The 12,069-nt window shown below is 44.3% G+C and overlaps 1 protein-coding gene across 1 annotated transcript; it reads right to left on the bottom strand.

Annotated features, from left to right (window-relative positions):
• Nucleotides 1-2,647: 2,647 nt before the first annotated feature.
• On the bottom strand, nt 2,648-7,891 carry LOC139785788 (uncharacterized). Its single transcript, XM_071724964.1, has one exon. It carries the CDS (start codon nt 7,889-7,891, stop codon nt 2,648-2,650), a length of 5,244 nt encoding a protein of 1,747 aa, XP_071581065.1.
• Between the last annotated feature and the right edge of the window lie 4,178 nt (nt 7,892-12,069).

Here is a 12,069-nt window from a genome sequence, read left to right as displayed (position 1 = left end):
AATGACCAAATTATCAACAAGATAATGCATTTCCGAAGCAGAAAGAATAATTTTTTGATTTTTTATTGCTTCATGTTTTAAAATGGGAGTTACGTTTTTATCACAACTTGAACTGACAGTACAAATTCTTTCGTTTAATATTTGTATAGTAAAGAACTTATATTTATCAATAAGGTTGCTCAAAACTTTAGCCATATCATAGCGGCAAACGCCTTCAACTATATCGTGCATAGAATCGACTGACGCGTTGCTTATCACATGATATCCAGGGATATCATTGAAAATGCATTTTTCTGTTACACCAAAAGAATGATTAGAAGCATGTTCTGAATAATTATCAACTGTCCTTAAAATTTCGGAATTTTCTACTGTCATATGTTGTATCTGTTTTTTATTAGCTACACATATTCTACAACAATACGACTGATTAAAATTTTTACTGAACCCAAGAATGGTATTTAAACCTAGGTTATCCCCTACTATATAACATAATTTGAAAAAAATCTTTGTTTCTTTATTATTTTTATTTATGACAATCCCATGACTCACAAGCTCTTGAATTTTGTTAAGGAGGTTCTACAGGTACTCTCTAGTCAGTCGAGAGATGAAGAGAAAATCTTCAAATTCATCAATTCTAAGTATTCATAAAATATTTTCATGAATTTTGATGATGTTAGAGCTTATATCATACCCGTATTAGTCGAAGCGAGGAATAATTAAAAATATCGTGTAAGTGCTCCTTTGACTCCGGCTTCTTATACATGCGAGAAAATGTGATAACGTCACGAACTTGAGTCTCGCTGTTCTGCTCATATAAGCGTGGTCCTTTTCTAGTCAGTGACTGCGTTTACTTTTATAAATTTACAATGACTCCTCCAAGCCCGACCAATTCATGGAGAAATAAGGATAGAGTCTTACGTGGTGTCAAAAGAGGAAAATTCGCTAAAAAGAAAGTTGTTCTTCGAATGGAAAATGCCCAAAAATCATTAACAGATAAAAGGTTATGTGAGGTGCAGTCGCTGCGACGTTGTTAAATCTCCCTTGTTATTCGAAGCACGCTACGTGAACTGTGATATGGCCTGTTTCAATAGCCAATATCACAAAATTTTACACGATAACCCTTGTTTTTCTCGATATTTCTGAAAAGCTTAGATTAAGATCTATAAGAGCTCCGTTTTTTGAATCTCTGGTAGGCCGCCTTCATATAATTAATATCTCGTTTCCTGTCTCCGGGAACCCCTTTGCCATAAGAGCTCATGTTAAAACTGTGATTTCAAAATTCATTTTTGCAAATTTTTACACGATAACCGATGCTAAAATTTTTTGAGCACTTTTCTCGCATCTCACTTTATACGTCCATAAAGTTTTTTTCCAATTTTTAGATACATCCATTATCTGTAGAACCTCCTTAACAACGTTAATAAAAATTTTTTTATTGCCCAACAATTTATGATCCTCATATTTATTTAACTGAAGTAAAAATATATTTTCTAATTTACTCGCGTATTCTGGTGGCAAACATGGAATACAACAGTACACTGCTCCAAGTTTATTTTTACATTTTCGAGAACCCAACGGATTGTTGATTTCAAACTCATCAAAATAAATTGTGAAAGGAAGAATATATTTACTTGTTTCGCTTAATGCAGATTCCCAAAATTGACCTTGAAAAACCGACTGCAAGTCTTTACTTGTTCTACATTTTACAGCAAATAAATCTATTGCATCGAGCACATTGGGGAGTTCCAAAAAACGTTTTAAAACAGATTCTAAAGGAGTCAAACTTAATTTACCGTAATGAACTTTGTTTCGGCCAACTTTTCTAACTTTTCCGAAACTTAAATATGTTCAAACAATTATATTTTTAGGCAAAAAAAGACAATTTATTTGTTCTAAATATTTAAAAGTTTTTGTCTCTGATTTAAAGAATGCAAAACCATTTTTTAGCATGTTTAACGTAATATTCAAATTATTATTATTTTCACAACACTGCTGTAAAGCTTGTATACACGTTTGTCAGTGGACCGCTCGACGTTTTCGCGGTGCGCGCCGTGGAAAGTACAAAAATGAGTACACGAAATAACAGTCAGTCCTTTTTATTAAAGTGGGTTACACTGGACTTCGCACTCGCGATTTCGCACTCGCTACCTTCCTCCGTTTTCTCGACGTCGATCATGTATCGCGTGCGAGTTATGATGGCTCACTGCCGTCCCGGACGGAGCAGGCGAGGGATCGCGGCCGGAGCTTCGCGTCGAGGAATTCGGTGACGTGAGAAACGCTCGTTGGCTCCAAATCGTCTATTGGTCGCGGTGCTTGCGATCACGCGAGAAACACCTGTGCCGTTTGCTCGAAAACACACAAAAAAAGGGGGGGAGGAAACCGTCGCGATTTGGAGCCTTTCAAGCGTTCTCGAATAATGCTTGCTGTCTCGTCGAAGTTCGAGAATTTTCAGCTCGCATTTATTCAATTCTCAACATGCCGCCCGCCTCGCATTCGACGGAATGCGAAACGAACGGGGGTTGACAAGGTCGCATAGAGGAGCGTGGGAACGTCTTGGTTCAAAGCGTTATATACAATATATACATTTGAGAACTTACCCTATTTTTACAATGTCCTTAAATCTAATGAAAAACGAACGAGCTTAATTCTAACGGGATTCCGCGGTTCCCGGCGGACTGATAGACGCGGGCAACCGACAGATCTGGGTTATTGGTCGTTTTAGCTCGGAATTGGCGGTGCGTAATGTGACGACGCGAACGCGACCGTCAAGTCCGGGATGGACCTGCTGAATCCTTGCGAGTTCCCACTTTGAAGGAGGGAGTAGGTTACTCTTAAGTAAAACTAACTCGTCAACCTTCGGATTATCGTGAGATTCGGTCCATTTCACGCGCTGTTGCAATGAATGTAAATAGTCCGACGACCAAGAACGCCAGATCTGTTCGAGCATTAATTGTACGTGTTGCCATCGCGACAACCGATTCGCATTGATTTCGAGGACGGATTCCTCCGGTACGCTCGTGAGCGGTCGGCCGATAAGGAAATGACCAGGTGTCAAAGCGGTATAATCGGACGGATCGTCGCTAAGTGGAGAGATCGGTCGCGAGTTCAAGCAAGCCTCTATCTTACATAAAAGCGTAACGAATTCGGAGCGAGACAGAGTGCGAGCACCAGTCACTCGCCTGAGATGGTGCTTAAAGCTCTTCACTCCAGCCTCCCAAAGCCCGCCGAAATGTGGTGCCGCAGGGGGCACGAAATGCCACCGTACGCCGTCGTTAGCGAGAATTTCCTTAAGGGAGGGGTTGTTCACAAGCGCGCGGAAGCTGCGTTGGAGCTCGCGGTCAGCACCCACAAAATTCGTGCCATTATCGCTGTACATGTCCGATGGCAGTCCGCAGCGACTGACAAACCGTTGAAATGCCGCGAGGAATCCATCGGTGGAGTAATCCTCCACACTTTCGAGGTGGATCGCCTTAGTGGCGAGACAAACGAACACCGCGACGTAGTGTTTGCTCCCCTTTTGGCCGCGACCGACAACGGGGGTAATGTTCATAGGTCCGGCGTAATCTATGCCCGTGTGAGAGAACGGAGGAGCAGGATTTACTCGGGGACTCGGGAGATCACCCATTAATTGCGTCGGAGTTTTCGCGGAATGTCGAACGCATGTAACACATTTATGAATGTGAGATTTGATCATGCTTCGCGCGGAAATTAACCAATAATTTTGACGGAGACATCTAAGCGTGAGTTTAGTCCCTCCATGGAGAGAGCGTCGGTGTGCTTGATCGATCAAAAGTTCGGCAATATGATGTCTAGCAAGTATGACGGGGTGTCGCTCATTGTAACTCAGCGCGGAGTTTTCGAGCCGCCCGCCAAGCCGGATTAATTTATCTTTCCCGATAAAGGGGTGGAGAGAGCGTAAGGAACTTGATCGCGATACAGCGGCGTGAGCGTTCAAAGCCTTCAAGTCATCCGAAAAACAAGTCGCTTGTGCCGATCGAAGCCAAAAGACGGAGGCTTCGTGAATCTCCTCTGCGGTCAAGGGAGACTTGACGATCACCGAAGAGGCGACTTTATTTTTTAAATTCCGAACGAAACGCCGAATGTACGCGGTAATACGAAGAAGTCGGATCCAGCTCGAGCAGGAGGTGGGCAGATCCCACTCAGGAGCTGAATCGACGAGATGAACGGTAGCTTTACGCGCTTCGGAAGATACCGTTTGTAAAATGTCCTTTTCAGTCGGAGTCGGGGGGATCGGCCACGAGGCCGTGGTCGAGCTAAGCCACCGGGGCCCCGACCACCATAATTCATGATTGACGAGATCGGCGGCAGTAAAGCCGCGCGACGCAGGATTTTCCTGGGAGCGAACGTGTTGCCAACGTACGGTCGGAAGGCGCGTCTGCACCTCGGAGACGCGGTTCGCGACATAGGAATTCCAGCGGGATGGATGTTGTAGAAGCCAAGCTAATACGATTTGGGAATCAGTCCATCCAAACAAGAGAGCTCGCATCAAGCCCGTGGTGTTTCTTACCCATTCTATCAATCGAATTAATAGAACGACGGCGTTAAGTTCCAAGCGTGGAACGCTAACGGTTTTCAATGGCGCGACTTTCGTTTTGGCCGCGAGGAGGATGACTTGAATGTTAGAGGGAGAATGCACGATTCGGAGGAAAACTACCGCGGCGTAAGCGCGAGTGGAGGCGTCCGCGAAGCCGTGCAATTCAACATCGATTTTATCTTGACGCATCCCTGTCCATCGAGGAATGCGTATTTTGCTAATATTAGGCAAGTCTGAAACGTAATTGATCCACTGATGCAGAAGATCATCGGGGATGGGAGCATCCCAATCAATTTTACGGAGCCAGAGCTCCTGCATCAACATCTTGGCCGCGATGACTATCGGTGACGCCCAGCCGAGGGGGTCATACAGCTTTGCAATAAACGATAAAACGGAGCGCTTAGTATGAACTGTCACGGCGTATGGCGAAATTACGAAACGAAACGAGTCATCGCGCGGAGACCAAGACAGGCCGAGGACCTTGAGCGTGTCATCGTGGTTGATCGGATAGTCCGAGGATTCCCGTTGGTCCTCTGGAATATCCGTCAAAAGTTCGGCTGAATTCGCGGCCCATTTTCGCAGGGGGAAACATCCGCGATTCATTATGCCCACGAGTTGCTTGCGCTTCTCGAGCAGAGACAGAAGGTCGTCTGCTCCGAAAAGAACATCATCGACGTAGGTCGACTCTTCGATTATATTGACCGCGTCGGGGAAGTCTTTACCTTCGTCGCGAGCTAATTGGATAAGGGAGCGCTGTGCGAGAAAAGGCGAAGGTTTTTGCCCGTAGGTCACGGTGAGTAAGCGGTAAAGCCGAATCAACAGACTGTCGGGGGGGCGCCAAAGAATTCGTTGATAGTCCGCGTCATCCCGATGCACGAGTATTTGTCGGAACATTTTAGCAATGTCAGCCATGTACACGTACCGAAAGAGTCGCCAGCGCAGGATTATCGCGGCGATGTCTTGTTGAAGTTTAGGTCCCGCCATTAGAAAATCATTGAGCGAGGTTTTGTCGGTCGATTCGCTAGAGGCATTAAACACGACGCGTAACTTGGTCGTTGTACTCGATTCGCGTAAAACAAAATGATGCGGGATGTATATCGGGGGGTAAGGGGGGCGCTCGTCCGCCCGCACCGACTCCATGTGCCCCATCGATTCGTATTCTCTTAAAAAATCGTGATACTGCGCGGCGATTTCTGGTTTCCGCGCGAGTCGGCGCTCCATATTGGAGTACAGGAAGGAAGCCTTTCGGAATGTGTCGCCGACGCGAGGGGGGCCGTTTTTGAACGGCAAACGCACAATGTAGCGTCCTTGTGAATCGCGAGAATGAGTCGTCGCAAAATGCTTCTCGCAACGTTCGTCCTCTTCGGTGAGAGGAGTTCGAGAGGGGATACGTTCGTCCTCCCAAAAACTTTGAATTAAGGAATTTGTATCCTCGCAGGATACGCAACTCAGGACAGAAGCGGACTCTCCGGCCGGGCGCGCAGGGCCGGCGGGACCGGAGAGGATCCATCCGAAAATTGTAAGCTGGCCCGTCGGAGTGCCGACCGGGCCCTGACGTAGACCGTCGAGTAGCAGAGACCCGTATAAATCCGCGCCGATTAATACATGAATCGGGTGATTACATGAGGGATCAGGATCTGCTAAAGGTAAATCGCGTAGATGTGGCCACATTGCGGCCGGCTTCTGTTGAGAGGCTGTATAAGAAGTGATTCTTTGATATACGTAACCCGAGAAGGGAAATATCGGTCCCTGTTTGTCGCAGGGCGCGAGAGCAAGATTAACTTGTGACCGCGCGACTCCATTAAATTTTTCTCCAAAACAATGTATCTTCAGCGCGGCACGATGACGCCTGGTTCGCATCGTCTGACAAAGAGATTCTGATATGAAACTGTATGTCGAGCCTTGATCTAGTAGTGCACGTACTTTAAATGAGCGGCCCTCGATTGTACTTAAACTAACATACGCAGTGGCGAGAAGTACATGAGGCGGTTGTTTCACAAAATCTCGAGTAGCATGCACGTTTTGAACGAACGCTGAGGGCGCGGCCGGTGACTCGGAGGCAGCGGCGACTGACACAGCTGACGGAGCTGAGGACGGCGAATTAATCGCGGAAAGCGTACTTTTAGTACCAGTTTCCGTACCCTCGCGGTGAAGCAGCGAATGGTGAGCTTGGTGGCATTGATTGCACCGTCCTTTACTCGGACAATTGTTTGAAAAATGCTCGGTTCTCAAACAATTAAAGCAACATTTATGCTGTCGCGCGGCGAGTCGACGCTGCTCGACCGACAGACTTAGAAATTTATTACACTTTGCAAGACCGTGGTTTCCGGAACAACGGACGCATTTGACGGGCGAAACCGTATTCACCGAAGCACGAGCTCTATTACCGCGCGCACTATTTGACGCAGATTCGGATTGCGAAGGGTAATCCGCGAGACCGCGAATGCGAAGAGTCATGAAGTCATGAATCTCTTTATACGTAGGGTACGCATCCGTGTTGCCTCGTTTAAGATTCCATTCATTGCGCGTTCGCGAACTGAACTTTTGCGAGATAATATAAACTAGGAGGTCGTCCCACATATCGACCGGACGATCGAGATTCGTTAACGCGGCGAGAGATGCGGACACACTATCGCGAAGTTTTTTCAACTCGGTCACGTTCTCGTTTTTCATTTTCGGTAAGTCGGCGAACGAATGGATATGCGCGTGAATAATCGCGTTGCGGTTGTCGTATTCGTCGGTAAGAAGCAGCCACGCTGCCTCGTAGTTCGCGTCAGAAATTTGAATGTTATTAATCAACGACGCGGCCTCGCCGGAGAGGCTCGCTTTCAGATAATGTAACTTTTGCGTTCTTGTCAACGATTCACTGTTTGCTACGAGAGACTCGAAGATTCCGCGAAAATTCTCCCATTCAGCGAAAGCACCAGAAAAGTTCGGAAGCGAGATACGAGGCAGATGCAATGACACTCCGGAGTGCGCGTCGCGATAAGAAGACTCGTTACCTCGATACGGCGCGCTCGGGGCGTCGCTACTTAATTTACCGATGACCTCGTGGAGGTGGTCCGTCGCGTCGAGGTAGGCGTCCTCGGCGGCAAGAAATTCCTCGTCCTTGAAGTAGTGGGTCGACTTCTTCTCCTCCGCCGTAGCCGTCTGCAGCAGCTGGACATGGAGGGCTTGCACCTTTTCCCAGAGACCCTCCAAATTCGTCAGTCTCCCCTTCGTCTTAGGGAGAGTGACCTGAGCCTTGGGAAGCTTTTTGAAGTTAATCAGCGACCGTCGTAGCTGGTCAATCGCATTGCCTTGAGCAATGAGTAGATTTTCGAGATCCGAAGACATGTTGAGCAGATGTCTGGATCGTGTAGAAATCTTTCAGACACTTGCGTGTCAATCTTCTTGTCGAGCGAAGACGCTCGTGTGCGACTCCGCGGCGAGTAGCAGGGCGATACTCGCGGGAGGCAGGGACGTCTGGCACGTCTCGGTGCGACTCCGCGGCGAGTAGCAGGGCGATACTCGCGGGAGGCAAGGACGTCTGGCACGTCTCGGTGTTTGACTCCGCGGCGAGTAGCAGGTACTCGCGGGAGGCAGGGACGTCTGGCACGTCTCGGTGTGCGACTCCGCGGCGAGTAGCAGGTACTCGCGGGAGGCAGGGACGTATAGCACGTCGCAAAGCAGGGCGCCGTCGGGCGGCGGATGCGTATCGCAAGGAGCACGATACGTTTGCTGGAGGTCCCGCAAGAGCCTCCGAAGCACTTCACAAAATCACAAGGCACCTATCTTTAGGAGAGCGGGTGTGGTGCGCTCAATGTTCGGAGTGAGCCACGGAGTCGAGAACGCGTAGGCGGCGAACTCCGTTTTCGAGCGAGTCGAGCGGGCGCGCCGATTCGTCAATCTCGGCGTAGCACAACGCGAGCACTTTTGAGGCGGTCGAACTGTCTATGCCGGTCTTTTATGTCGATCCGGCTCGAAGGACCATTAAATGTCAGTGGACCGCTCGACGTTTTCGCGGTGCGCGCCGTGGAAAGTACAAAAATGAGTACACGAAATAACAGTCAGTCCTTTTTATTAAAGTGGGTTACACTGGACTTCGCACTCGCGATTTCGCACTCGCTACCTTCCTCCGTTTTCTCGACGTCGATCATGTATCGCGTGCGAGTTATGATGGCTCACTGCCGTCCCGGACGGAGCAGGCGAGGGATCGCGGCCGGAGCTTCGCGTCGAGGAATTCGGTGACGTGAGAAACGCTCGTTGGCTCCAAATCGTCTATTGGTTGCGGTGCTTGCGATCACGCGAGAAACACCTGTGCCGTTTGCTCGAAAACACACAAAAAAAGGGGGGAGGAAACCGTCGCGATTTGGAGCCTTTCAAGCGTTCTCGAATAATGCTTGCTGTCTCGTCGAAGTTCGAGAATTTTCAGCTCGCATTTATTCAATTCTCAACAACGTTTCTAAATAAATGTTACTTACAGTTTTAGTAATTTTAAGTATTGTTCCTCTACTTAATATTAAGTCAGCATACATTTTTACTATAGTAGAAAGAGCCGATTTAAAAACAGTTGATTGGTAAACGTCAATGTCAAACTTTTCATTATTTACAGAATTATTCGTTTCAATCGTGTTATACATCTGTTTTTGACTCTCATTAGAATTGTTTGACTTTGGATCAAAATGAGGAATAGTTGAAGTCGCATCAGAAATTTCAGAAGCGTTTGTGGCAAGATTAATTGGCATAAAATTAGATATCTTTACTTAAATTAAGTAAAAATATCTAATTCTAAATAAATATGTGTATTATATTAAGTAAATAAGTCATTGGCACTATCTAAATAAATATTTTTTTGGATCTAAATATTTTTTTCAGTGTAAGAGGCTGCGGCAATGTACGTGCCCTGGCTCTAATAATTACTACGTTTACGCGAGCGTTACTTCTGTAGTAACTTACTCAAAATTATCGTAACACGATAATTTATTCCACGTAAACGGGGTCTCTGCATAATTCACTTCGCGTAAACGGGGGTCTCTAGCAGAATTATCATAAATTGCTACAAAAATAATGCTTGCGTAAACGTAGTAAATGCCGAAAAATGTCTGCTTACCTTGCTCACAAAAAAATCGTGGTTTGCAAGTCTTCGTGTATTTGCCCTTGGTGGCTCGCGCATTCAATTTTCGTCACTTTATGTCGCACGCGTATATATAGCTTTCGTGTTACGCGTATATAGTCTTGCACGTTTGATGAAAATAGAAACACGATGCGTCGAAATGCTTTCGCTTATTACCTCACGTTAACCGTGCTCGATTGTACTGGTTATGTGATGGTTCACTTTTCTCGACTAACGACGAACGACGAATGACGATCGTGGCAGCGTGGCTTGCGATGCTTTTTTGTCTAACTCTCGAGTTCGCGCTTCGCGCGGCAAACGTTTCCGCGTCCTGTACGCAGATGCCATTAGTCGCGTCGCTCAGCATATATTATTTTTATCGATATCTCGCGTTATCAAAGATACGTTCGTCGCCAATTAATATCGACTGATATCGAAATTCCATGTATATGGAAACTCATTATAAACTCATTATAAAAAAATTAACATTAAATCAACATTTAAAACCAAATAATATTTATTAAAGAGTTCTTATAAAGATTTAATAATTTCAAATAAACATTTTTCATTTTTTGTATTTGAGTCAAATAATCTTTACAAAATAGCATATTAGAATTAAGGAAATTAAAAAATTGATTTAAAAAAATATTTAATTAAACCTATTTCCTTATTTCAATAATATCAGATTTTTCAATTTTAAAGAATTTGTTCAATTTGAGTAAATATTATATTAATAAAAGTTATTATTATTGGTTACAAAACTAATTTCAAATAAATATTTTTTGTATTTGAGTTACACAATCTCTACAAAATAGCATATATAAATAAGCAAATTAAAAAACTGATTCGAAAAAATATTTATTTAAACCCATTTCCTTAATTCAATAATATCAGATTTTTCAATTTTAAAGAATTTATTCAATTTGAGTACATATTATCTTAATAAAAGTTATTTGTTATTGTTTTAAAATTAATTTTAAACAAATATTTTTTAAATTTGAGTCAAACAGCCTTTACAAAATGGCATACTATAATTAAGCAAATTAAAAAATTGGTTTGAACAAATATTTATTTAAACCTATTTTCTTACTTTAATAATATGAGATTTTTCAAATTTAATTAATGAATTACTCAGTTTGAGTAAATACTATCTTAATAAAAGTTATTTGTTATTTGTTTTAAAATTATTTTACGTTGAATAAAATCTTTCTTTATTTTGACTATATACATTTAAAGTAAGTCATTGTTTATTACAATCTGATAAACAACCTCTTAATGTGACTAAATCATATTTGAATTATTATATTTATTTAGATTGAGTAAATTTTTTTTCAGTGTAGAGATTACTCCGAGCCCGCCGATAAATCAGCTAACTCAGAAGTAATATAATAGAGATTACTCCGAGCCCGCCGATAAATCAGCTAACTCAGAAATAATATAATAGAGATTACTCCGAGCCCGCCGATAAATCAGCTAACTCAGAAGTAATATAGAAAAGGTGATTGGAGGGTTAGAGGGATTAATGTTTAAGGATTATGGATTAATGTTTAACCGAGAGAACTTCTGGACACACAAAAAAAATGGGGATAAATAAATGAAGTGTATACGACTTACTACTTGACGCTGGTTGGATTGAGAGTAGAAATAGCCGGAACCGATGATCCTCGGGCCCTCAGCGAACACTCGTAATTTCAACGCGCACAACTCAACTTGGAAGTCTGACTGTAGGGTTCGAGGAGACCGCAGTTCAGGAGATGAAGATGAAGAAAAAAAAATGAGGCTGAGTGCTCCAATGTCGGGGTTTATATAGGAAAGTTAAAGGGATGGAAGGGATGAATTTCGTGTGGGATGTGTCAGGTTTTCATTTGGGGGACTCCGGGTTGGAGAGATGCTTTTAATTTTTGTTTAAAGGATTTCTCGTTGGCGGGATGTTTTTACCCGAGAGGTGGATTCTTAAATTTTCACCTATCCTAGAAAGCCAGAGACGGTTGTCGATTTTTCCGACTGTTCATTGGCGAGTCTTCTCGTAAGGCCCCCACTGTCTTATTGGGGTGCAACCCATCGCTTCCTCAGTGACTCACTTGTTTTTCGGTTATCGCTGGTTTCTCCTTTATAGGGTTTCTTTTTTTATCTCGCGGCCCTGTTTTTGTGTTGACGGACGATCCACACCTCTCAATCTTAAATGCAAGCAAAAAACCTCCGCCACGTGTATTTACGGACACGTCTTAGGCTTTGTTTCCGCTTGTCGGAAACATCGTACGTGCATTTTGAAAGCTCGCTTGATGCAATAAAGATCTTCATCAACCCATTAAGGCCCATTTGGCGCGTCATGTCGCCAGGTTTACATTCTTTCAGTTTTAGGCCTGACAAAGCCGATGAAAATCCTGTCACGTATGCCCCGTCCGTCACTAATTTGTCA

The sequence above is a fragment of the Temnothorax nylanderi genome, unplaced genomic scaffold (assembly GCF_030848795.1).
Source record: "Temnothorax nylanderi isolate EJ_2023f unplaced genomic scaffold, tnyl_v1.0 TNYL_tig0886_pilon, whole genome shotgun sequence".
NCBI classification, from domain to species: Eukaryota; Metazoa; Arthropoda; class Insecta; order Hymenoptera; family Formicidae; genus Temnothorax; species Temnothorax nylanderi.
This window is presented reverse-complemented; position numbering and strand designations above follow the sequence as displayed.

Bases quoted from the DNA above. Each gene is read 5' to 3' on its own strand.
- LOC139785788 (XM_071724964.1), bottom strand. From the start codon at position 7,891: ATGTCTTCGGATCTCGAAAATCTACTCATTGCTCAAGGCAATGCGATT.